This window comes from Pezoporus flaviventris, unplaced genomic scaffold, assembly GCF_033815535.1.
Source record: "Pezoporus flaviventris isolate CSIRO_AGI_PZ_B2104156 unplaced genomic scaffold, CSIRO_AGI_Pfla_v1 ptg000006l, whole genome shotgun sequence".
NCBI classification, from domain to species: domain Eukaryota; kingdom Metazoa; phylum Chordata; class Aves; order Psittaciformes; family Psittacidae; genus Pezoporus; species Pezoporus flaviventris.
The window spans coordinates 3,203,191-3,228,448 of NW_026892554.1; the positions used below are offsets into that span (position 1 = coordinate 3,203,191).

At 47.4% G+C, this 25,258-nt stretch overlaps 2 protein-coding genes across 7 annotated transcripts; one reads left to right on the plus strand and one right to left on the minus strand.

Annotated features, from left to right (window-relative positions):
• The first annotated feature begins 1,022 nt into the window (after positions 1–1,022).
• Positions 1,023–12,544, plus strand: SPG21 (SPG21 abhydrolase domain containing, maspardin). Its single transcript, XM_061446647.1, has 9 exons — positions 1,023–1,233; positions 4,423–4,516; positions 8,119–8,280; positions 9,074–9,154; positions 9,768–9,913; positions 10,431–10,539; positions 11,000–11,107; positions 11,481–11,621; positions 11,905–12,544. The coding sequence occupies exons 2-9, from the start codon at positions 4,454–4,456 to the stop codon at positions 12,022–12,024; spliced, it is 930 nt and encodes a 309-aa protein (XP_061302631.1). The 5' UTR covers positions 1,023–1,233; positions 4,423–4,453; the 3' UTR covers positions 12,025–12,544.
• A 779-nt stretch (positions 12,545–13,323) lies between these two features.
• Positions 13,324–24,800, minus strand: ANKDD1A (ankyrin repeat and death domain containing 1A). Of its 6 annotated transcripts, none has more exons than XM_061446642.1 (15): positions 24,661–24,800; positions 21,587–21,690; positions 20,852–20,950; positions 20,459–20,557; positions 19,887–19,991; positions 19,593–19,691; positions 19,076–19,174; positions 17,860–17,958; positions 17,448–17,546; positions 17,105–17,203; positions 16,558–16,656; positions 15,478–15,573; positions 14,878–15,079; positions 14,118–14,249; positions 13,324–13,618 (listed from the first exon to the last, which is right to left on the minus strand). In XM_061446642.1, the coding sequence occupies exons 2-15, from the start codon at positions 21,632–21,634 to the stop codon at positions 13,557–13,559; spliced, it is 1,437 nt and encodes a 478-aa protein (XP_061302626.1). In that variant the 5' UTR covers positions 21,635–21,690; positions 24,661–24,800; the 3' UTR covers positions 13,324–13,556. The 6 variants fall into 6 exon arrangements, with proteins under 6 accessions (XP_061302626.1, XP_061302625.1, XP_061302624.1 ...); XM_061446641.1 differs by lacking the exon at positions 24,661–24,800 and adding an exon at positions 23,878–24,041 and having other exon boundaries at positions 17,448–17,543; XM_061446640.1 differs by lacking the exon at positions 24,661–24,800 and adding an exon at positions 23,878–24,039.
• Positions 24,801–25,258: the final 458 nt, after the last annotated feature.

Genomic DNA, 25,258 nt, shown 5'->3' on the forward strand with positions numbered 1-25,258 from the left:
TGCATCATGGGAAATGCAGTCCGGGAAGCAGCGCAACCCCCAGCCCCCCTCAGTGCACGCCAGTTACCTCAGGCGAGGGCGGCTTTTGATCCTCTTCCTAAATTGAACACGAAGGAAGTATTTCCCTAGGATCGCAGAAATTATCCTTAAAAAGGCTTTTTGTAACAAGATGAAACTGAGAAAGCAGCTGAAAACTTGAGGCAAAATGAAGCAGTTTCAGGAGACTGATGAAATGACACCTTGCTACAGGGATCTTCAGGCAGGGAACTCCACTACCTATGTTATATAGTCTATATATACTAGGTGAGACTAAATGTATTCATTAATAGTGTAATGGCTATAATTTATCAGTGTCATAATTATTAAGTATATTATCTATTGCATGTACTTTATGTATCTCCGTATTAGTTAATTAAGCCTATCTTTTAGCAGTATCTCATGGAGAACGCACCTACAACTGACAGGTATCTACAGGTCTGTTTCTCACTTTCAGCTCCTAATTGTCACGTCCCACTTAATCGAAGCTAATTGATCCCACCTGGTCTTTACAGGAATGACTCAAGAGACCAGAACAGATCTCCTGATGCTCTCCTTAATTAACCGGAGCCGCCCTACAGCAAACACCATCAGGTCGTGCTGAGAGCAGATAACACTACTGCTCGGCTGCACCCAGCGGGAAGATTAAATGTCATTTTTAAGGTATCTCTGCATAGAGGCATCAAGGGAGCTGAACTAACGCCTGTTAAAAGTGAGAGCCCGCCTTGAACACACGCCAGCTCATTGCAATCACTCGCATTTCTCATATATACATAACAAACCGGCGCTCTCTCCCGCTGGATGGCAGCGGCGCCTGCACTAAGCAGAGAGGCGGCACAGCGCAGAATAAAGCACCGCCGGAGCGCTCCGCACCTTTATTTCTATATTAAAACAACGCCGTGAGAAACGGCCCCACAGACGCTCCGACCCGCCAGGCGCTAATGGCGGCCGCGGCCCTCCCCGCCCACCGACCAATCACCGCAACGCCGTGGGGGCACGTGACTCCTGCCTCGGTAGCGATGGCGCCGCAGCCGCTTACTTCCGCCTCGGTAGCAATGGCGCCTGCCGGCGCTCCTCCCTGCCGTCACGTGTCCGGCGCGGGAGCAGCACCCGGAAGTGGCCACCGGCGGCGTGAGCCCCCGCTTAGGCGCGGCGGGGAGCGGGAGGAGAGCGGCGGCCCCGGGCCCTGCCGAGCCGGTGAGGGCCGAGCGGCAAGAGGGGAAGGGGTGTCGCTGTGGGGGTAGGCCTGTCCTTCTTGCTTGGGCCTCGGACCAGAGAGGGGGGGCCTGGGGGGCACTGGGGAGCTATCGGGCTCTGAGCAGATTGAGGTGGGGAGCCTCTAAGGCTCCGGTACAACATTAGTCCTGCACAAGCCTGGGCCCCAGGGGCCGGGGGACTCTGAGGAGGTCTCAGGTAGGGGAGAAGGGGGATACCACAACCCCTGGGTTTGGAGCGGGGGCAGGACTCTGGACTCTTCCCAGCAAGATACTCAAAGCTCTGCACTGCAGGTTCTTGTCATTGGGGGGCTCTAAAGGGAAGGGGCCGCCTCAGCCTGTGCCTGGGCTGGGAGTACCGAGTGGGGTTTGCCCCCTTTCTACCTGCAAAGATGGGTGAGCCCGCTGTGTCTGGGTACGAGACTGGGGTTGGTGGGCACCCTGGGGCTGGGTTAGCGGTGACAGCACTGAGGGAGTGGGGAAGGTACTACTGCCATGTCCCAGTTATCCCTAGCTCTTCTTCCCCGTTGCCTGCGTTTGGTATTCATAGAGCGCCCGTAGCCCTGGTGTTTCCCCTGCATGTCCTGGTGCTTGCCTGCAGCTCCTGCCAGCTCTCAGTGCTGCTGTTGCTGATTCAGGTCTCTTGGCCCAAAGGAGTGGGTGCTGTGTGGCCAGTGGAGTGCAAGGGCAGCTGCGCAGTGGCCCTGGCCCACACAGACACAGCACGGGGAGAGGAGCGAGTGCCCGCTCATGTAGTCCACCCTGGCAGGGGGTTAGTCTCTAGTGGCACAATCAAAGTCTTTCTAAGTCAATAACAAATGGAACGTGTCACAGTGTAGTGGGGATAACTCACAAGGAGAATGTTATGAAGTGCTGTCAATGCATCCATCAGTGATTCTTCCTTTAGAGGAATTGTTTTTAAGAGGTTAGAGTTCTTCAAATTGCTTGGTTTTATTGCACTTGAAACTTGGGTCTTTAGAGGCTGCATTATGAACAGCATCAGGGTATTTCTGATTTGAGTTGCCTTCAGTGGCTGATTCCCTGTTTTGAGTTCATGGTTCAGCTTTTCTGTGACTGGAAAAGCTCATGGCTGTTGTTGGCATGAATATTTTGTGGCAAGCTTAATGCTGTGTTTCTGTGCCAAGGGAAAATAGAATTGGTAACAGGACATCAACTTCAGCAAAAGTTCTATATAATCAATGAAAAAACTGTTTACTCTTGCTATAAAAGAGGGGCAGTCCTCCAGAGTGGTGATCACAGATGTACCTGGACAAGAATCAGCCAATGGTTTGCTTCCATGAGCAGTAAGAGGCGAGATGGGAAGCTCAGAATCTATGTTGCAGGTGGCCTCTTGCTGTGGTGTGAGCATAGCCTGAGAGGATGAAGTCCATCTGCATCATGCTTTTCCTTACCTAGTCTGGTGATAGGCAGCTTCCAACTGATTCCAATTGAAATGCCAGCCCGCAAGGATTAGCTTAACAGTGCTGAAAGACTGAGGTGATGGAAAAAGAGAGGCAGTTGCAACAGGAAGTTTGCCAACCCTTTATGGCAAACAGAATCACTAGCAGAAGGCCTCCCTTTCCTGTGCCTCTATATCCATGCAGTGCCTGGCAGAGTGAGGCCCTGCCTGTGACTTGTGTTTCTTGGCCCTGTTGCAATATAATGGTCAAAGAGAACATGTTGTCTTAAGGCATTTGCTGATAATTTATTTCTGCCCTAATTTTGTCTGAGCAGCTTTTTGAGAGCTACTTGAGGTGTAGTTATGGAAAGGAATTGGTCTGGACTGCACTTCCCTTTCTGTAATAACCGGCTGTCCCCCTTAGTCCGTAACACGTGTTTGTGCCTTCTCTGCAGGTTGTTGGAATAGGTATTTTTTACCTCTGCTGTAATTTTACCTGCAGCCAGATTGGCAAAGAACAAAACAGTTGATAGAAGCACCAAAGCAAAGCTACACAAAAGTGAAACAAGGGTACCTCAAACCCTTGTGGGACATGAGAGGTGTTATCACTTGCTCTGTATGTGTTGCCTTGACATTTAGAAAGTGCTTTCACTTTAAAGTTCATGTTTTCTGTGCCTGGCAAAGGGCAAATGAAGGCTGAAGGATGAGGAAATAGTAAGTAACTGTTAACCCAATCAGCTGGTTGAGCCTGTGCACCAACAGCTTTTCTGCGGGGAGCAATGGAGTGATTCACAGAACATACCAAGGTCTTATTTTATGAAGAATTTGGAAACAAAACCTATTAATTTATACTTGGCAACTGTTAAGTAACAAGAGCAAAAGTTTCTTTGTTTTATTATGCCCAGTGCTGTGTGTGAAAGCATGAAAATAATCTCCTGAGGCAGTTGGCTTTCAGGGTAAAGCCATTGAGTCTGCAGGCTTGGGAACTGTTTGATACAGTCTCTTTTATAAATGGAAGCTAATGGCCCCTCACTGCCTTAAAAGAAGTTAAATCTAGAAGTGTTTATTACTAATTTATAGAGTATCATAAGACACTCATTAGGTCTGCTAGGACATTCTGACTTCAGAGAGTGAATTAGTGGCATTCCTGTGTGGACCCATGTCTGAATCTATTTGTTCTGTATTAATTGGTGTGCTTCAAAGTTATCTTTCTTGGTAACTCCTGACCAGAGTTGGCTTCTGTGTGGTTAGAATTAAAGCTTCAGGGCTTGCTTGTAAGTTAAGCCTCAGATCAGATGGGACCCCCTTCGGTCAGTTACATTGAGATGGAAGAACATGGTCTGAATGCTTAGGCAGTGGGTTCATGAAATAACTTAATTCTGTTGTGTGAACTGCTGAGTTAGCTGTATAAATATTTATTAGACATAAATTTGGAGTGCTTCATAAATTAAAGCCAAGTCAAAAACATGTTTTAGGTTTTTAAGCCGCTTATATCCTGCAACACAGTTGTCCTCTACAGCTATTGCAAAAGCATCATCGCAATCAGGCTGGTACATTAAGGCAATCAGGTGGCTGCCTCTTGGGAGAATTACATGGTTTGGGATGAACACTGAAGATAAGTAAACTTGGTGTGGGTTAGAGGCAGTACAATCAGCTGATCAGAGCAAACTCACCCTGCACATGCTTTATGTACGTGGCACAGCTTTTGAGTGCTGCCTCTGTTAAAGCTGTTGGATCAATTTATTGATTTCTAACTTTGTCTCTCTCTTTCAGGCTGACCTAATCTGAGCATTTCCTAAACATCATGGGAGAGATTAAGGTCTCTCCCGACTACAACTGGTTCAGAAGCACAGTTCCTCTTAAAAAGGTGTGTACAGCTGCCATGGTCTTGTGGTGAAATGTCTCCTCTTGCTGTGGTGGGTGAGACTGGTTAATGCAGAACAGCTGGGGCTGTGCTGGTGACCTGGTTTATCTCCTGAAGTGTTGTCCCACGTGTCATGTAAGTGCATGAAAGCATGCCCTACACTTCCACATGCTTCTGGGAGGTCGCTTCTGCATGTGGTGGTGGGGAGAAGAGGCTCACAATTGTGAGCCACAGCAGTACCCAGCATCCTGATTCCAGCTATGCCTAAGGAGGAGACTCTGAGGAACTGGGGTGTGCTGCGGATGACATGCAGGGCCTCTCATGGAGCACCAGGGCAGGGCAGCTGACCCAGCCACCACAGCCAGGCTGCCAGAGCCACCTCTGCTCTTCCTGCACATCGTTCCTGAGAGTGGGGATGCGCCTGAGCCATGGTGGAAAATACCATGTGGTTTCTTCCATTGCGTGTCCTTTAGATGTATTCTGCTTAATCACACTTTTCAACCACTTTCTCCTCTCACTTGGATTTCTTCATTCCCTTTCACTTAACCACAGGAGAGTGTTTGAGGTGAGCAGTGCTCCACCTTCTGCTCTCTATGTGCTGAATGGCAGAGGGCATGGAGTGCAGCGCTAATATGTAGCTCCTACCCTGGACTAACTCTTGCACATACCTGTTGCAGATAAGGCTTCTGGGAGCTGCCGTTACAGACTAAGGAGCCCAGAATCCTGCCACACTGAAGGACAGTCTTACCTTTACACACCAACCTGCTGATCCTGCCAGCACAGTCATTGAGAGTCAGTGACCTGTGTAGCTTGGGGGTGTTCTATACTTTGTTTTTGGGCTAAGACTACCTCCAGCTGGTTCAGTTTCCTAATCTGGATGGCTGTGTGGGCTGTGAGAACATGAGGATGGTGCTGGCAGCAGCGGCAAGAGCAGCACTGCCTGTTTCAACAGCAGGTTGGTTGCAGTTGGGCCACACAAAAGGGACTGTGTCCCAAACCTAAGGAACAATCCTTACGTGTGCTCAGCATTATTTCCACTGAGTGGTTGTGTAGCTTTCTCTAAGAAACTACCTTTATGGAAGGGCTGTAGGATCTTCTCTTGAGGGTTTCTCATTAATTTTTGCCAGTTTGTGTTTTCTGTAAGTGAGAAAGATGCATTGCTGTGATTGTGCATGCTCTCTAGGCTCTGGCTGTCCAGCTTCTTTCTGTTTCTGCCCAGTTCCAGATGTCCTGTGTCTGTGCCATGCTGTCCCCTTCAGGCAATGGGTCAGCAAACCCAGGGGACAGTATTCCATTGGAAAGGCATGTGGTTGCTCTGAGGCACTGCTTTCTGGGGTGCTCTCTGATAAATGAAAGGTGCTGGAGGTTGTGGTTACAGCAGAACATGCTCCTGCTGCCATGGGGACTGTGACACCGCAGCTCACTGCCAGGGGCTGCTGCCTTCAGCTGCTGCTAGGGTTTCATAAATGGGGACATGAGTAAACTGAAGCTGCTGCTGACCTTCAGATGGGAATACCCTATCCTCCCGAGTGGTTCAGTCTAATGATGGCACAGTGATGCATGCGGGGTATGAAGAAGATGGAAATAATCAAAGTAGTCCTGGTTTTTGGAGAGAGAAGGGGAAGCAAAGCACAACTTGAAGATGTAATTGATCTCTAAAGCAGTCTTTAGGAATATTTATTCCCCCTCCTGCCCTGAAATACAGGCAAAGCATGTACAGAGCAGAGGAAGGGATGACTATCATTATTGCTGATAAGCTCATGTTACTGCTGTCAGATGAACTTAAGGAAGCAAAGCTGGAGCAGATTGTTTGAGAACAGGCTGAGATGTTCCTCCTGACAGGAGCAGGAAATGCACAGCTCCATCACCCTTCCGGCTTTTCTCAGATACAGGAAGTGCAGCACAGAAAATAACAGTTTTTAGCTTTGCCTTTGAGCCACTATTTGCATACACTGCTCCTGTCTTAGATAAGCCCTTCACCAAGGGACACTGGCCCTGCTAAGCTCAAGCAGGAAGTTCTGCCCCTTGTTTTGATGCAGAGCAGATTTTACCCTTTATGTAAACTGTAGGTGATGCTGGTTTATCAACCAAAACCAGAAAGCTGTAACCTCCCAGCTCAGCAGTTACCCATGCTGCTGTCTGCCTGCATAGTGCTTGGCCTGGCTTGGGATCTGGAGTGAAACCACATGGTATGTGGCCAGAAATCAAATCAAACCGTTGTTGAAACCCATTGATTCATTGTCTGGATTTGAGGAAAGAAACATCTCTGAGCCTCAGCTCTCTGGACATGAACTAACTTTAGGAATACTCCAAGGAGTATTCCTAAAGGTAAATGTTGCAGTAGCTACCAACGGCTGCCCAGATCCAACATTACTGGTGGATTGACAGCTGGAGCTCTGGACTTGTGTGCAAAGGGCTGTTTTGGGGGTGGAAGGGCTTTTGTACAGTGTTTGTTTTTGAATGGTCTGGAAGCTGTGCTGTGCAATCCTGCTTTTTTCCATAGAGACTTTACAAAACAGTATCATGTGATGTCTCGCATGCTCCCAGAGCCTGAAATACCGGCTTCAGTACAAGCAGATTGTTAGTCAAGCAAATCAGCTTTGTGATATGCTGCTCCCTGATTCCCTGAGAAGCTTAACTGCTGGGATGGAAAAGCAAATTGTGCTTGTGTGTTACTGTTCAAAAAGCTGTAAAATCTTGATGCAGAGGAGGTGAATTCCCACTGTGACACAGGCTTTCCCCAGAGGTTTGTGCTTGGTGGTCTGGTTTGAGCTGCACACTTTGGCTGGGTTCTGGGATGTTGAAAGAGCATCCTAAGTAAACAAAACAGTTTGCTGATGGAACAGGCCCTGTAAAAACAAGTCAGGCTCCAGCACTGCTGGAAAAGGAGACTTTTACCTCATTCTGGTACTTGTAAGGATACTAATTGTGCCTGAGATGGGCACTGTGTGAGGAGCTATCCGTTAAGCTTGCATGTGAATACTCTGCCTCAGCCAGCCATGTGTCCTGAGCACTCCAGATGCTCCCAAGGTACTGCCAGATGATGGAAGCATTTTTCTTCCCAGGTCAGCTTTGCAGTGCTGCTTTGGGAGTTGTGTGCATCTTGGTATCTGGCAGCCAGCTGTAACTGCTTCAGATCAATAACTTGTGGTGTTACTGCTTAATTCAGTAGGCTTGGGTATCCAGACCTGTAATGTCCAGTGAATGCAAACATCAATGTTTGCCTAAAAAGCTGCCCCTAAGGCAGTGCTGGCTCTGCCGTGACTGTTGCTCTCCTGGGCTGTGGCACAGTGGCTCCTTTCCCGTTCCTTTCCCAAGGCACCGTGTTCATTATCCAGCTGATGTCAAGACACACATTTAGTCTGGCAGTGCATGGCCACAGTTCTGCTCCAGCTGTATCTGCACAAACCTTATTGTGCCAGTTAGTAAAAAGCCTTGGAGAAGAAAGGTGGAAGAACAAAAGATGGTCTTGTTCAAAGGGGTCTTGAGGCTTACAACATTTACTGGATGGCACAGATTTTGCAGAAGCAATTCTGGAAGCTGGCTGAAGAGCCTCATGTCTCTGGTGTGTTTCTTCTCCCCTCCACATACCTCTCTCTTTCCAGATAATAGTAGACGATGATGACAGCAAAGTCTGGTCGCTGTATGATGCAGGGCCTCGGAGCATTCGCTGCCCGCTCATATTCCTCCCTCCTGTAAGTGGAACTGCAGATGTGTTTTTCCAGCAGATTTTGGCACTGACTGGATGGGGCTACAGAGTTATCGCTGTGAGTATTCCCAGTGCTGTGTCAAAGTGAATGTACTTGTGCTGAGAGGCTGGATAATGAAGGCAAACTTAGTTTTGATTAAGGGAATCTACAAAGAACACGATGCTGAGTTGCACTCCAGAGTGTGCAGCAGATCCAGGCTGAAATCTTCTGATGTCCACATCAGCGTTTACCCAAAGCCTTGTGCATACATGTTATTAACTTCAGTGTGTTTTTCCCTTGTGTGCCCTGGACACCAGTCATCTTTGCCTCCAGCTGGATCTTTGTTAGCCAGGAGGCAAAGACGTGGGTTAGTTCAGGGTTTCCATGTTTTCCTTGGGGATGGTGGTTCTTGGCCAGCTTGCTAAGTCACTCCTTAAAATCCCAACAGCTCTTTGTGGCTTGTCAGCTCTTGAGCAGGACTGAGATGATTGATTTGAACAACAGTATTTCTGCTAAACAGCTTCAGGAGCACTCTAACAGCAGTTCACAGTTTCTGTGCCTGCCGACTTCCCATGCCACAAAAGCACTGAAGAATCATTCCAGCGTCTCCTCACTGATTACAGAATGAAGCAATGCTGCACTTCCCCCAACAAAGTTGCCCTGTGGTACCTTGTCATGTATTGTAGTGCAAGCAGAGGGGAGGTGTTCACATCCTTGGGCTGGAGGGACCTTGCTGAAAAGCTTGAGCCTCATGCTACAGGCAAGGCAGGTTGCTATCATGAAACCCTTAATGTGAGATGTGGGGTGGCTTTCAAAGAGACAGCTGACAGGTACTGATCCGAGATGGCTTTTTCTAACTATGTTATTTCAGTTGCAGTATCCAGTGTACTGGGATCACTTGGAGTTCTGTGATGGGTTCAGAAAACTGCTAGACCACCTTCAGCTGGATAAAGTGAGTGCTCAGGGATAGGGAAATGGATGTGGTGTTGCAATAAAAAACTAACGTTTGAGAGTCTCATTTAAGAGCAGGCGTATAACACGTGACACAAAAACGTAGCCTAGAAATAAAGAGGCTGTGCTGGAATTTTACATTTGGAACTAGTTTATTTTTGAAGGTGAGTACCCTTGAAAATTGTTGTACTTGGCCTAAATTCAGCTGCTGTTCTAGGCCTGTTAAGTTGAATTGGGTAACTTTAGGTTTCCATGTGATCCTGTGGAAGTTACCCTTCCAAGCTCATGTGGTGCAGGATACCACAACAAAGTGTCTTGGATTGGGGAACAGCTATTGAAGCTGAAGTGAAATGTGCCTTTTTGTTTTTTATTAAGCTTGATGAGCACACAGACATTGGGCCTGTGGTCTGGAAACATTTCCTTCTTTCAATCTTGATCACATTTATGTCATGCATAGACCCAGAAGTTGAATAGAAGAGGGATTCTTTAACAAAATGGTTCATGAGGACTGGGTAAAACTACAGTGGCTTATTTTTTGCAATGAAACCTTGTGCTTAGCAGTCACGTATTTTCACGAGTGATCTGTTTGATTTTGGTTCTTTTCCTTGCACCAGGTTCACCTTTTTGGAGCATCTCTGGGAGGCTTTTTGGCTCAAAAGTTTGCTGAATACACACACAAATCTCCCAGAGTTCAGTCTCTGATCCTGTGTAATTCCTTTAGCGACACTTCTATCTTCAATCAGACCTGGACAGCAAACAGGTAAGCAAGGCTGAGACAAGCAATCAGATTCATGGCATTAACCTGTCTGTGATGAAGCGTCCTGCTGCTCTGGCTGGACATGTGTCTAACCTGTCTCCAGCCTGGTGAGGGAGGTGTGGGATGGAGTACTTGTGAGTTTTGAAGTCACAGCATAAGGAGAATGGAAATGTTCACAACTGGGAGTGTGGAATCTGACAGACCAGTCATTTGGTGATCCTCTGTGGATGTGTGGTCAGATTTAACAACTGCCTCTTTTCTAGCAAAACCACTTAGAGTGAGGAAAGTGTTATTCACCATGTTTAAAATACACTTTTGTGATGGAAGACCAACAGCTTCCCAGAGCAGTTCAAGCACCTCACTGCCAGGTTTTCCCTCTCCATGTTCTTGAAGCTTCTTCAGGATTTCATTTGAAGTTAAAGCACAAAGTCTATGCCAGGAAAGGGAGGACTGACAACAAAACATGTCACCGTTGGGGTCCTCAGTGCTTGAAGGCTGTTATATCCTGTTTCTGTTTCAGCTTTTGGCTAATGCCTGCTTTTATGCTGAAAAAAATTGTCCTTGGGAATTTTGCATCTGGTCCTCTGGATCCTGAGATGGCCGATGGGATCGACTTCATGGTGGACAGGGTAGGTACCTGTGTACTGTCATGCTGTGATGTCCATCTCAGTAGAAGATTTGCTTAGCAGGAGGTTGTGGATATTTCTGCTGCTTCCTTCATTTACTTACCCAGGAGGGAGGAGGAAGGGATGGATTTTGGTCAGGTGATGACTGTCACAGCCCCAGCACTTCACCTGATGCTGCAACCATCTGCCTTTATGGTTCTGTTTATGGAGATCAAAAGAGAGGAAGTTAAACTGAGGTGGCAGAGGAGGAGGTGCTGGGCTATGTCTATAGGCCATGCTCTGGAGGCAGGAGCAACTAATGGAACACACTTTAAGCATGTCCCGTCCAGAGTAACACTAAGTTGGAGCTATGATATTTAACTGTTTCCCTGTAAAACTAACTTCTCTTTGGCTCTGTTGTTAATACTGCATTAACTTCCTGTAGTGAAATACGGTGTTAATCAGTGTTTCTCTCTACTGCAAGCTGGAGAGCCTAGGCCAGAGCGAGCTCGCCTCAAGACTTACCCTCAACTGCCAGAACTCCTATGTAGAACCTCATAAAATTCGGGACATCCCTGTAACCATCATGGACGTAAGTTAATCTCAGTGTCATCCTTTTGTGTGTTTTTCTTAAACACTGTTTCCTGCCCTCCAGGTGGGGTCTGGACATTCTCTTAGCAACTTAGTAAGTACTGGCAGCACATACCTTCATATTTAGTCAAGTGTTTTACTGACTGGGCAACACCAGGACTACTCTTTGTCAACTTATGAACTGTTCTGTGCCATAACACAACCGTATGTTCATATATCACAGCATTTGCTTTCTGATGTGTTCCCTTTGTTTTCTGTTTCATTAATGCTGTTCCAGAGAGAAGCTGAGAATTGCTTCCAGGAGCAGCATATATCCAGTCTGACTTGATAATCAAACTGGGATTCAGACCTAACTGCTGTGACTTGTTGTGCAGGTGTTTGACCAAAGCGCGCTTTCGACTGAAGCGAAAGAGGAAATGTATAAACTTTATCCTAATGCCAGAAGAGCTCATCTCAAAACAGGAGGCAACTTCCCCTATCTCTGCAGGAGTGCTGAGGTCAACCTGTATATTCAAGTGAGTGTCTGCATTCAAACCAGATCTGCTGCTGTGCACAGCAATAGGAAATGTCTTTTCTGTCCTGGTTTTTCCCCCTTGGCTTGCCTGAGCTCTGCTCCCAGATTGCTGACATAGAATGCAAGGATGGAAGTAGTCACATTCATGGGGGACTGACTTTGGGGGTTCACCTCTTGCACTGAAAAGCCTTCATCCTCACAATAATTACTCAGGAGAAATGTTTCTTTTTTTACCAAAACCTTGTGCTTCCACACTTGTTTCAGCATTACTTTGTGTTCAACAGATCCATTTGCTGCAGTTCCACGGTACCCGATACGCAGCCATCGATCCCTCCATGGTCAGCGCAGAAGAGCTGGAAGTCCAGAAGATCAGCCTTCACTCCAGCAATGAACAAGAGCAATAGGTCTTGGAGCACTGGTGAAAATGAGGAAATGGTTCCGTGGTCTTCCTGTGTATGAGCAACTGTTCCTACTCTGCCCTTTCCCTTGCGTTAGCCGATTATCACTGTGTGACTCCAGCAGGATCAGTCAGTGATCTGCCTGTGGACAGTAACCTCCAGCAGTACAATAGGATAAAGCTGTTTAACTTTTAGTCTTTGAATTGAAGGAAGCATCTTTGAAGACTACAGTTTTAAAAATAAAAGACACTTTTTGCTACCAAAGTCCTCACTATCATGTTCTTCAGCAGAACAGCATTTCTTTTTATACTCTTCACTCAGCTGTATATATTGCCACATGCAAATTGTGTACTTAGAAGCCACCATATATTTTTGCTGAATATTTGGTTTAAGTGACAAGGTTGCCATCACTTAGTTGCATCATATGTTGTGTTGTAAGTTAGTTTGTTTCTATTGGAAATAAAGCACTTGAATTTTTAACTTTCTTGCTGTTTAAAAGATGGTTTTCAATAAAACTTCACTTTCAGTAAGGGTCTCTTGTTGTGACTACAAGAGAAAAGCTCTGTAAATTACCCTGGTCCTGGTTTGCCTCTACAGCCAGCTCTAGGGATGAAGAACACCAGCACATTAAAGCTTGAGTCTACCTCAAGCTTTAATGATAAGGTTGTGCTGGTTTAGCTCTAAGTAAAAATTATGTAGTGTTGTTTTAATAATGAATAACTAGGATGTAACTTGCAAATATAAGGGTAAAACTTGGATTTATTGAAATACAGACATTATTTTACCCTTGAAACACTGTAAAAAATAAATGCAAAGTATTATGTGATAAGTAAGTATTTAAGAAAACTATGTCCTTGTCAGAGGCTGTGTAGATAACCAATGATCATTCTTCTCTTACAGCTTGAAAAGTGTAACCTATGGATTAAGGAAGTTACCTGGTTGATTCATGAACAGTATGTATAGGTTAATGTACATCTATAAACAGTGTATGTTAATGATATCTGAAATTTTCTGTTACAGATCACAGCCGTCGTGGTTCCAGAAGGACCAAGTGGGAGCCTTGACTCTTCTAAATTCCTGCCCTAAGAAGGACATTCTGAACATACTAGGACACAAGGGACAGACACTTCCCAAAACAAGGTAAGTAAAGAACAGTCCTGAAAGCAAGGGCTTTGCCCTCAATAACTTACAAACAGACAATTAAAAATTACATACAAAAATGAGATGTAAACCAGTTATAGTAAAACAGTAGTTCCTGGTGCTCACAGTATGAGAAATGAGGCTGGCTCGCTGAGCTCCTGCTACAGCACCCAGACCATATGCAGCAGCTGACAAAACTCTCCTTCCTCTGTAAAGAGGCATTTCAAGCCATTGGCTTTGCTGATGCCTTCCCTATTCCAGAGAGGGAAGCAACAGTGGTGCCAGCTGTTGATGACAAGAAGCCCTTAAGTTGCAGCTGCCTCCTGATCAGCAGCACAGCAAGTGTTTCTCCTCTAACTTGAGGACAAGTGGAAGGAGTCTCTGGTGCTCTCCTGGTGCTACATTGCTACACACTTCCGTGGAGAGGCAGAGTCGGCGTTTGCTTTTTTCCGAATGCTTTCTGTAAAAGAGAGAAAGTTCTGCTACACAGAAACCTGGAGAGGGGTTTTTGTAAGGGCTTGTAGGGACAGGACAAGGGGGAATGGCTTTAACCTGCCAGAGGGGAGATTTACAGTACATATTAGGAAGCTCCTCCCTGTGAGGGTGCTGAGGCGCTGGCACAGGGTGCCCAAAGAAGCTGTGGCTGCCCCATCCCTGGCAGTGTTCAAGGGCAGGTTGGACACGGGGGCTTGAAGCAAGCTGCTCTAGTGGAAGGTGTCCCTGCCTGTGGCAGGGGCTGGGACTGGATGAGATTTAAGGTCCCTTCAACCCAAACCATTCTATGAAAATATAAAGCTGTGGCAGGATGCGTTAATTAATAATAGGTAGCAAGGGGCAGGGTGGCTTTCACCTTGTGTGAAGTTGTGTTAGTTTTTCCTCCGCATACGCTGTGTCACCACAGTGTTCAAGTAGTGCTCAGTGTGCATTATTTGAAGGAAGACAAAAGCATTATATAGCACCTGCTAAATCTCTTCTTCCAATCCCTGCAAGGCCTTCGTATAATCCCTTCACTGGATTTTCTCCTGCTGTGATCACACCATGGAGCCAGATGAGCAACATTCTGTGGCCGTGCTCCCTGTAGCTTTTAGTGCCTGGCAAGATGAAACCAGAAGTGAAATCCTGTGCTTGCAGTGCATGGCCCTGACCAGAGTGGATTTCTGAACTGGTGAGTTTGGACACCTCTCATCCCGCTCTCCTCTCTGGAGCCTACTAGAAGGCTCTAAAGTACAGTTTAGCTTAATTCCTGCTTGTGGTGTGATTGCTAATTCATGTGAAACTCATGGAGTGGCCATGCATGAGCTTGGGCCTGTCGGGCAACCTCTTATGGCAGTACAGACTTTCTGCCCCAGAGTGTAGCTTAGCCCCATCCTTGCATCGTGCAAACTACAGTAACCAAACCAGGTGTGATCTGTTTGTGAAGCAAAGAACCTGTTTCTACTAACATATCTCTTAAATCCTATGGGACTTCACTGCCTGTTTGGTTCAGCTCCTTAAAAGACAAAAAATAAAACTACCAAATTTCTTCTGTCCTATAGAACAGGAATTGTAGCAAGAACTCGCAGGTCTGGCAAGTGCCTCGGGAGGGAGCAATGAACTGGTAACCCCTGTGTTTGTGTGCTTTACTCCTAGACAAATTCATGCTTTGCTGTTATTGCAGACTTCTCTCCTAGAATCACAGACCAACTGAAGGAAGGCAAATATTGGGGTGGTGTTTTATACCTGTCCATTGGTGCTCGATGGCCCTAATGTGGGCATCAGTGAATTTCCAGTAATGTGCCAGCTTCTTCCATTCACCAGGTCTGAGGTACTTGGTAGCCAATCTCCACATTACTGAGCGGATGTGCTGTGTTTCCAGCCTGTGATCTTGCTTAAAGGTCAAGTTCTTTGCTACCCAGGAGTCAGAGTCACTGTTCAGATTGTCCTGCAAAGCCAGAAGAGAGGGTTTGGCTAGGATACTGCAGATGTACCTCTCATTCCCCAGCCTCCCAGTTTCTCCTCCTGGGCAAAAGGAGCTAATGGTATCGCAGTCCCTTCTGCAGGGCTTTGGGAACAGCTGCCAAAGAATCTTTGAAAACCCCCATTCCCTTCAGCACAGCCTGGGTTTTTTAGCAACAGGGGCTGTTTTAAATAAGGAAAGCCTTAAGCAGATGTTGTGGGCATGTTAAGGACTTCTGTTTTTCTTAAGTAAGGAGATGAAAGCAGAGGTCAGGCTGTCCCAGCATGTCCTGTATTTCTTTTCCTTTTGACAGGTGGTACCATGGAGAGGACAAAGCCACAGCTGCCCTGGGAAGCACAGGGGATGGTGTGTATGCTGCTCACCTTTTCCCATTTGTAAAACCGATCGGCTTTGATAATCATGTCTGCCAGGTTGATGTGATTGCCCCGAGCAGCAACGTCCAGAGATGTCTTCCCTTGCTGAAATGAGAAGGGGACAAATGAGCTGGACAAGACCTTGCTTGCTTAGGAGGTACCATCTCCATGCCCACCCCACAGTCTGTAGTAGCAGGCAGCATGGCCTGTTGAGCAATGAGGATGAACAATCCCTATTCTCCACCTGTACACACCTTGGATGTGAGCTAGCTTGGAGCTACTGCCTTAAGGGCAAGAGGAGTCCTTTTCCAGGCTCTGCAGCATCTTGCTGTTGGTCGGGAAAGCATCCTGCATCCCTCAGTGGAAGGCAGGGTGCTCTTAGGCCCCCAGCAACATGGGTGCAGCCAGCCAAGGACCAGCTCAGCACTACAGTCTGAGGTGTTTTATAGTCTTTTGCACAGCAGGTTTGCTGGCACATGAAACTCCAGTGATTTATACAACCTCATTAATTTTATAGGCTCCACATACACATGATTAGAAACAGTCTCCTAGGAGAAGCACAGGTTGATGGGACTATGAAACTGTAATTACACTCCTTAACATGAATATAATTTGGGATTGCACAGGGATGATTTGTGTCTGTATCTAAAAGCTTATAGCAGAAAGGAACAAGATTTGAATGCTGCACAAAGGAAAGCGAGCCAGCCCAGCCCTCAGGCATGCCAGGGAGAGCAGTTCTAGTCTCAGATGTGAGCAGAAACCAAATTTCACACAGCAAAGTGGGAACATGTTCCCTGTGCTGAGTCCCACTGTGGTTCCACAGGCTGCCCAAACCCGCTTCAGCATTTTCTGTATATGTACCACACTTTCAGGCTGCACGCAACTTACCCGATTCCTCTAGAATTCCTTTTGCTATAATATATATCTGCTTTTCACACAATGCTTTTGTTGAATTAACTAGAATGCAAAATAACCTGCTCAGCAGTGTTTCAAGGCCTTCTCCCTGGAAATACCCAGATTTTAATATTATTACTAACCTCCCTTCCATATTGACCCCACGGAATCTGTCTGACCCATGGAGACATTTACCTTGTCTGTTAGCTTCAGATTAACTCCTGCAATGAGAATCATCTCTGCCATGTCCTGCCTGCCGTGCTCTGCAGCGATGTGCAGAGGGGTCTGCTGCCTCTGCAGGAGGAGGAAAAGGTCTATGTTTTAGAGGAAGACAAGTATGAGGCTGGAAGGACAGAACAGAACAATACCAGGAGCAAGTGCTGTAAGAACCCTGTCAGCTCTGCCCTCCCTTCCCCTCTATCCCTTTTTAAACTGAGGGCTAAACACCCTCCTGCCTCAAACTGGAGTTAAGTTCCTCAAGCTGAGCAGAACTGGTTTGCCCCAGCACCAGCACTAGAAACCCTCCCTGATGCTATTTGAGACCTAGCACAGCCCAGGTGTTGAATGTCATCAACTGGTTACCTCACTGCAATACTCAATCATTTCACAGCTCTCATGTTTCCAAAGTTAAGCTTCCAGGTTTTCCCCATTTTAAAGCACTCTTCTCTAATCCTATCCCCAAGGTGATCAAATCCCCCATGGAACTGGTTCACGTTTCAAAGAACAGGAGCTGCAGTCTTACATTATCTGCAATGTCAAGGTCACACTCTGCATCGATGAAGAGCTTCACCATGGCTGGGAAGTTCTGCAGCACCGCAATGTGTGTCGCTGATGTGTTTTGCTGTGGAAAGAAGAGCCTGTGCTTAGGAAGAGCTTAGCTCAGGCACTGAAAGGATCATGCTGTGCCCAGCATGTCTTATTCCAAGACAGATTCCAGCCTGGATTGGAGGTAGACTGGGGGCACTGCTCCATAAGCACAGACACCACAGCAGCACTAGTCCTTGTGAAGTTGCTTTGTGCTCTTGAATAGCTCCACAACTTGGCTTTACCTTTTTGTAAGTGATAAGAGCATTAATCAGACTTACGTGATTAACAGCATCCATGTGGATTCCTGCATCCAGAAGGATCCTGCCTGTCTCCTCGTAGCCATGCAGTGCAGCATAATGAAGGCAGTTCATCTTCTTCTGGGAGGCACATCAAAAGAGATGGGTGTGAGTCAGGGCTTCTCAGGGCTGCAGTTGTTACAGGCTATCCACAGAGGTCTCCCTGCTTCTCTCCTGCAAGAGCCCCAAGCTCCCATACCAAGAAATTCACAGACACTGTCTCCACAGCCAGAGCATCACCCGCCTCTTTGTATAAAGCCATCTGCACTGTTTGTGAAGTGCTGGGCTCCACGTGGCCTCATTCAATAATAGGTGCCCTACTTGGAAGGCCACAGATTTGGGCAAAAATCCACACAGTCGTGTTTGGAAATGGAACCACCCCTGTGGAGCTAACCTGTGTTTGAGCATTGACATCAGCACCAGCTTCCAAGAGCAGCTTCACACAGTCACTGTGACCCCCCTCAGCAGCCATGTGCAGAGCTGTAAGTCCTTCCTGGACAAGGCAAAAAAGGAGACAAGCAGCGTTTCTGTAGACAAGGAGCAGACAGAGCAGCAGAATGAGGTCTCTACCCTGTCTTCTGAACCTGTTACATGTTAAAATACCAATTCTGAGGGCCGTGGATCTCCAGTGTATTGTTAGGAAGATAAAGGGCACAGTTACCTGCCACTGATATGCCCAAGTACTGCTCTGTCCTTATGCCACTGGAGACAGCTGGCCCATGGGCCACAAGGCAAACATCGTGTTCCTATTTTTTTCCTCTCTTTCAGCCCATTAGCAAACAAAAGAGCATTTCACATGGACAATGAAGACAAGCCATTTTCTTGGAATAGCCCAGAGACAGCCACAGGAGGACCTGAAAAATCATGGCCCCCAACCACTCGTTCTCCCTTCTGAGGTCCAGAGCTCATTTCTTTACATGAAAACAGAAGCAAGCAGAAGGTTTAATCTGCTTTGATTATTGCTCTTTGCACAAAGGGCAGCTCATCTGGGGGAAAACAAATGCCACCAGAGTTACCACAGAAGGTGGTGTCCCTTTTCTTTCAGATCTTAATCACAATCAAATATACTTTTCAAAGACAGTAACTAAATAAGACTAAAAAAACTGCCGATAAGCTCAATTGGGAGCATGCCCTGGAATAAATAACAACGTTACTAAGCCAATATTTGCTATCAAGTCATTAACCATGTTCCACCCACATAATTTTCCAAAGCAGGTCTGTTAAAAAGACATCTCAAACAGAAGGTCCATATGTTCAGTGACTAAGTCAATACTATAAAGTGTAGTTTAAAGCACACTCGATAACTATTTAGGTGCTTGAATGTACAAGGGTCAGGGAAAAAAATGGAGATCAAATTGAGTGATAAGGTGAGCATATACAGAAGTAAAAGGCAACACTTTAGAACTGGATATTGGTCCAAGGAAGATGCTGCTTTTCACTGGTGCTATGCAACTGTGACCTGCATTTGAACACATACACTTTAGGTAAAAGCTATCCTCTAGACCTCTCCTGTCAATACTGAGTGCTCAGCCTGATTGTGGCAGGAGATTATGTCTAGGGAGGGAAAGGGTAAAACTGCTGTGGGGTTTATTTCATCTAAATACACTTACCATGTTCTTTTCATCAAGGTCGACTCCGGCATCTATAATCTTCTGAAGCACAGAGAGGTGTCCATTTTTAGCAGCTAAATGCAATGCTGTATTTTCTTCCTGAAAGTATAACCACTTCATACATGTATGTATCACAGGACTGAGTGTTCATATGCCACAACCTTGCACAGAGTATATCCAGCATGACTGAAAAGGAGGTTGTAACCAGTATCACAAGCCTGAAGCAGTCTTCTATTAGGGGCAGCAGTGAGGCAAGGAGCCCAGCTACCTTAACTGGAGCATGGACCACCAGGCTCACTGTGTATCCCATCTGAAAAGCACTGGAGAGAAATCCAACACGGACTGAGGTGCAAATGGCGTGCAAGTGGATAGGGAAGAAGAGCCCTGACATACCACAACCACAGTTACAACTGCTGACAGTTTGCCTGCATGAGCCTCATTTGGTGTCCTGCTCCCTCACTTTTACATCCTCTAATCCTTGGAATTTACCTCCCTTTTGTGTGTTTTATGCCTGTACCTTGTCTTTGGCACCGCGACAACAACCCAGTCGAATTAGGAACTCCACCACCTCCAGGTGCCCATTCTCTGCAGCCAGGTGGAACGCTGTCCTGTCCAACTTTGGAAACAAGGAAACAAAGAAATACAGTCCAAGAAAGGCTCAGAAAGCACAAGATTAGAGCATCTGCTGTAAGCAACACGATAATTCCTTGGACAATAATCCAGTCCACAGTGGGAAAAAGTGCTGCACTTCAAAAATTATTCTTCTGTTAAGTTTTATTCTGGTTTACATTTGTGTGAAAAGCCTTCCTACCTTGTCTGTCTTATCCACACACACATCCTCCAGGTCCTCCATGATGAACTCCATTACCTGGATGTGTCCCTTCTGAGCAGCACAGTGGAGCAGGTTTCTGCCATTCTGGAGAGGAGAACAGGAATAAATGACTATTCATTTAACAAGTCCAGAACTGAGGTACAGTCTCTTCTTAACAAGCTGTTTCCATTAGCAATGACCCATTCCATGCCTCCCTCCACCTCTAGGGCTAAACTAGCTTGTGCTGCAGACAGCAGGTTATGACTCAAGTACTAATGCTCCTTTTCCTGACCGAGGTCTGTTTAAAAATACAAAGACTGCTGATACACTAAACCTGTTTCCCATTTCTATAACACCTTCCACATCACTACTGCACACGTGAAGTGAACAAGCAATGTATACCCATAAAGCTACAAATACTACTCCTGGTTTAGGAATAAGGCAGAAGTGGAGATGGCAGTCACCATAGCAGATGCTGTCACATATGATCACCTTAGCTCACAGAAAAGCCTCTCCCCCATCCATCACTCTCTAGAGCTGTGTGAAGGACCCACACAGCAAGACTCTCTTACCCTATTGACACAGTTAATCTTGGCCCCAGCATTGACGAGGATCTGCAGGACACGGAGGTGGCCAAACCAGGCAGACAGCAGAAGTGCATTCATTCCAAACTGGGCAAAAGAAAAGAGACGCAGCTATCTGCAGCCACCACCATCCCCATCATTCTCACTGATTCTGCCAGCCTACTTCCTGGTCACTGTGCATGCAAGCAGAAGGCCAAAAAGAGCAGAAAACAAGGCTTGCTCCAGAAAGGCATTGCACCTGCCACAGCTTCCCAAGCACTGCAATGCCTTGTGCCACCCACCCAGGGCTAAGGTGATGTCTGTAACTTTCAGCCCAGCACCAGCCCCGGTGCTCCCCCAGCACAGAACACATCTGCAGGACATATAAGGGAGCCTTTGTACATTGTCTTCGTCATCCACCGGGACATTGTGGTCCAGGAGCAGTCGCACAGCATCCACGTTCCCTGCTCCTGCAGCCCAGTGCAGGGCAGCCCGGTCTGCCTGTAAGGGAAGGAAGAAGAGAGGGGAGGCTGATGTATGCAGAGTGTGTGTTTATCCACCAGCCTTCCTGAAGGCCAAAATCTCCTTTGCCATCTATGCAGCCAGAACTTCTCACACTGTGCAAGGCCTTCTTTGGACACAGCCCTCTCTCTCTTTCCTCTCTTGTCAGGCAGACAAGTGTTAGTCATCTTCTACCCAGAAACTACAGTTCTGGACTGTAACAACAGTACAGGCATAAAGACCATTGCTGACCACTGATTGAAACAGTAGGGATGGGTACAATCCTGTATTTCCAAGTGCCTACTGGTCAATGAGAGACCTGCACCAGGAACTGTTAGTCCCAGAGCCTCAGTGAACAGAGATGGCAAAATCAAAACCTTTCACTGCAGCTGTGTGTATCTGGCACACAGGTTCCCAGGGGAACCATAAATTATTACCCTCCCTCAGTGCTTGCAACTTTCCAGTCTGGCCAAGATGACAATGCTGTGTGAAACTGCGCAGTTGCCACAGGCCCTATTGAGCACTGGGTGGTGTACTTTACAGCTCTGACCAACTGAGTGGCTAACCAGAAGAGCAGTTCTGAAACACACCTTCCCCACTTCCTGCAGCCCAGAGGTGGAAAACCCAAGGACTTACATTGTTTTTGGCTTTGATGTCAACCCCTCTCCTGATGAGCTGCTCCATCCTGGCCGTGTCATTACGCTTCGCTGCATCGTGGAACTCCTTCTCTGAATGAAGCACTGCAGCAGAGACAGAAGAGTGGGCATTAAAACAGTGCTGGCAAGGAGCACAGGGCAGCATGTCCCAACAAACCTCCCCTTCATCTCAAGTGGCCTTCAAGTGCAGAAAGATTCTTCCAGCAAGAATCCCAGCCCTATGGACATTGCCGTGTTTGCTGGATTTGTCCTCTCCAACTGTCTCCTGAGTACCCTGTGCCACATCAGTGCTCTTCCAGTCCTACAGGCTTCAATTCTAATTCAATGTCTTTCTCTGCTCCAGCTCAAAAACCTTCTGACCCATTAGGCCATGTCCCCTGGGCATGCGCCAAGGCCCAGAGCTGGTGCAAAGGCCTGGGCTGGGGCAGAAGACACAGACCCCTTCCTCCATCCTTCCCCTTACATCCCACTGCTCTACAAGGAGGTCTTTACACATGGTCCTGCTGTTCCCCTTCAGGCAACCTGCACCAGCCAAGCAGCACAAAACCACTAGCCTGGCCTGTGATTAGTGTTGCATCTCTTAATAGACCGTGGCAGTTCTGCACCTAATTTAGCTGACTGGCAGCATTTGTCCTGCACAGTTAGGCACAATTTAAGTGTTAGCTCTCCACGCTGGGCCTTGCCCCAGCAATCTTCTCCTTGATTGAGCAAACGTTCCTGCCAAGAAACAAGAGCAAGGCTGCGACTCTGGGCCTGCTGCAGCCTGATGGAGGATTTTGGCAAGGCTGGTGTCAGTCTTTGTTGGACTCAGTTTCTGCCCCAGCACTATTGGGGAATCCATTCAAGAAGGGCTTGAGTTAGACCCTGAGCCAGTCACATCCCACTGGAGAGCTGGCTTTGCTCTTTTCTGCATATCTCAGGCTGCAGTTTGAGGGTAGCAGGGGCTCAGTGCAACTGCAGCTTGTATCAACATATTGGCTAGACATTAACCATATGCCATACAAGAGGCATCAAAGCATCCTAGTGTTGCCATCCCACCACACTGAGGAGATAAACACGCTTGCTGTTCAAATAGCACTACCCCATTTCTCTCTGGGGAGCACAGTACAAAGGCACCCCTATTACAGGCTCATAAGGCAGCAGAGGTATAACTTCACCCTCAAATTTCTTTTCCTCTTGCCTTCAAACAAAAACCTTTAGCTCATGAAAAACACAACAGAGATCTTAATAGGGATCATTCAAGAGTGCTGGACCTGCTGTTAAAACAGTAGGACTTGGACACTGATTTCTACAGGAATCGGATTTTCTGTGCTGTATATTGAGACGTTGTTCTCTCTGGTCAGGTGTGTTAATGGGACTGCATTTCCACACTGCACGGACCCTTCGTTTGAGAGGAGAACGTGGCAAAAGTGTGTAGAGTTTATGCCAATTATCAACACCAACGGATAACAATGACATCCTTGCAAAAGCTTATCTCTGTTCAGTGGAGTAAATCCTGTGTTTCAGTTAAGCCAATGATGCTGTCCCTGCTCCCCAGGTGACCAAAATGTGTTCTTACATTTTACAATCACCATTGCCAAGAGATGCCAAACATCCCTTTGATTTCATATTCTTTCTTCATTTTGATGGTCTGCGTTTCCCATTTAGTGTCCACACTGGTGAAGCCAGCCCTGTAGATGTAAATGCACTCCTCATCATACCATGCACCCATCCAACAGTCAGTGTTTCAGTAGGTATTTAGCAGTTTTCCTTCTATTCCCAGCTCACATTCCAGGGTATTTCACACCTCATAGCACTGAATATGAATTCAGTTATCCCAAACAGCATGGAAAACAATTTAAACCATTCACCGTGAGTGCAATGCACCAACTCACAGGCAGCTTATTACGCAAGAGGTTTAAAACAGTATCAAAGGAGAGGAAAGGTGTGCAAAGAAACACGCTAGAACTGCCTGCTGAGGCTGCAGGACACAAAGACAGCCCCGGACAGCCAGCCACCGGCCGATAAAGAGGGGCCAGAACGTTGAAGTGAGCGTTACCGGCGTTCCATGCAGCATCTTAGGGATACAGGACGGGATACAGGATGCTCTAGGGCTAAATCACCCCTTTTCCCGCAGTAGGCTATAAACCGGCTTTGTTTCTCAGTGGGGTTTTAGACGCCTTTAAAGCACCTCGGCCCTGCCCCACAGCCCCCACGGAGGCCGGCGCTGGGTCCGCCCTCTGCCACCGCACAAACCCCGCTCCCGGCGCGGCCCCCCGAGGCCCCACTCACGGGTGTCGTCCCCCGCCGCCAGCTCGTCCCCCATAGCGCGGCCCCGCCGCCTCAGGGCGGGCTGATGGCACCGGCCCCGCCGCCTCAGGGCGGGCCTAGCGCGGCTGCACAGCGCCCCTTTAGCTGTTATTTAAAGCGAAATAACCCAAAACACAGCCTTTTCCTCACGAACACGGCGTTTTCCTCACGAACACAGCCTTTTCCTCACGAACACGGCGTTTTCCTCACGAACACGGCGTTTTCGGGCTGGTTTGAGGGGAGTTGAGGGGGGAAACGCAGGCACCGCCATTTCGGGCCGGGAGGCTGCACGCCGGTGCCGCTCGTTACCTCAGCGCGGCTCGCCGAGGTGCTGCTACTCGGAGGCTGCGGGTGGTTTAATTCTCTTTCCAAACGGATGTAGAAGGAGAGGGAATTCCGTTATGTGGGAAATATGGGCCGGGCTGTTGGTTTTTTCGCCCTGAAAACAAGGTTCAGATCTGGGTGCTTCCAGGGGATGAGATGCTCCCATGTACCACATAGCCCAGGCACATCAGCGGTGCAGGAGAGGGTTAAAAGCACCCTACGCTCAATTTTAGTTAAATCTCCTGTTTCAGCATCTGGGTCTGGTTTTGTCTTTTATTTTCTTTACCGTTTTGATAGCCTGAGGAGGAAGGAACCAGCAGCTAAGCTGAGGTTGGGGGGAGAACCTGCTCTGGTACCTGCCTCTCCTGGGGTATGAGTTAGGTAGCAAAAAGTAGGAAAATAAAGGTCCAAAACAGCCAAAAAAAAACCTAAAACCCAAACCCGGGTGTTGGTCCTGTGAGTGCCATCCGTGTTGGGGCTGGAGAGATGCTGCTGTCTTATCAGGAAGGGCCAGGTAGGGGCTGTCCTGGCAGCAAATCAGTCCTGGAGCTATGCAAAGGCCATGTTTTCTGCCACAGCCATTTCGGTTCAGCCGCTGCAAGGTCTCTGGTGTGGGTCTGGGCCCTCTCCCCGTATCTGGTTTGCCAGGGTAAGTGTGGCACGCAAGTGTTCTCCTTCCATTTTCTCTCCTGTGTTTGCTTGCGCTCAGTCTTGGAGCGAGGCATCGGGCAACAGCTTGGGTTGATGCAGTGAACACTGCTCTTTGGCCCTCAGACGCGTTGGAAGGTGGTGTGAGGAGAAAGGAATGACCTGCTCCGCACGATACGCGGGTAGACTCCACAACTGGTTAAACTTGTAAAGCAGGTATGCTTTATTCAGCGCTGAGGCGCATGGGGGATCGTTCCCCGAAAGGCATGCGCACTGCAACCTCATCTCTCCCCTAAATCATTCTCTTAAATCATACATATTTATTAGGTTATACAACACACCTATACATATTCATGTCCTATCCCTGCTTTGTATTGTAATGAGTGAAAAG

What these genes read in the sequence shown, in the direction of transcription:
- SPG21 (XM_061446647.1), top strand. Translation starts at nt 4,454, where the DNA reads ATGGGAGAGATTAAGGTCTCTCCCGACTACAACTGGTTCAGAAGCACA. An exon ending in GCACAGTTCCTCTTAAAAAG is followed by an intron (nt 4,517 to 8,118) that starts GTGTGTACAGCT and finishes CTCTCTTTCCAG; the next exon opens with ATAATAGTAGACGATGATGA. An exon ending in ACCACCTTCAGCTGGATAAA is followed by an intron (nt 9,155 to 9,767) that starts GTGAGTGCTCAG and finishes TCCTTGCACCAG; the next exon opens with GTTCACCTTTTTGGAGCATC.
- ANKDD1A (XM_061446640.1), bottom strand. Translation starts at nt 23,911, where the DNA reads ATGGGGGACGAGCTGGCGGCGGGGGACGACACCC. An exon ending in GGCGGCGGGGGACGACACCC is followed by an intron (nt 21,691 to 23,877) that starts GTGAGTGGGGCC and finishes TCTCTGCTGCAG; the next exon opens with TGCTTCATTCAGAGAAGGAG. An exon ending in AGATTAACTGTGTCAATAGG is followed by an intron (nt 19,992 to 20,458) that starts GTAAGAGAGTCT and finishes TCTCCTCTCCAG; the next exon opens with AATGGCAGAAACCTGCTCCA.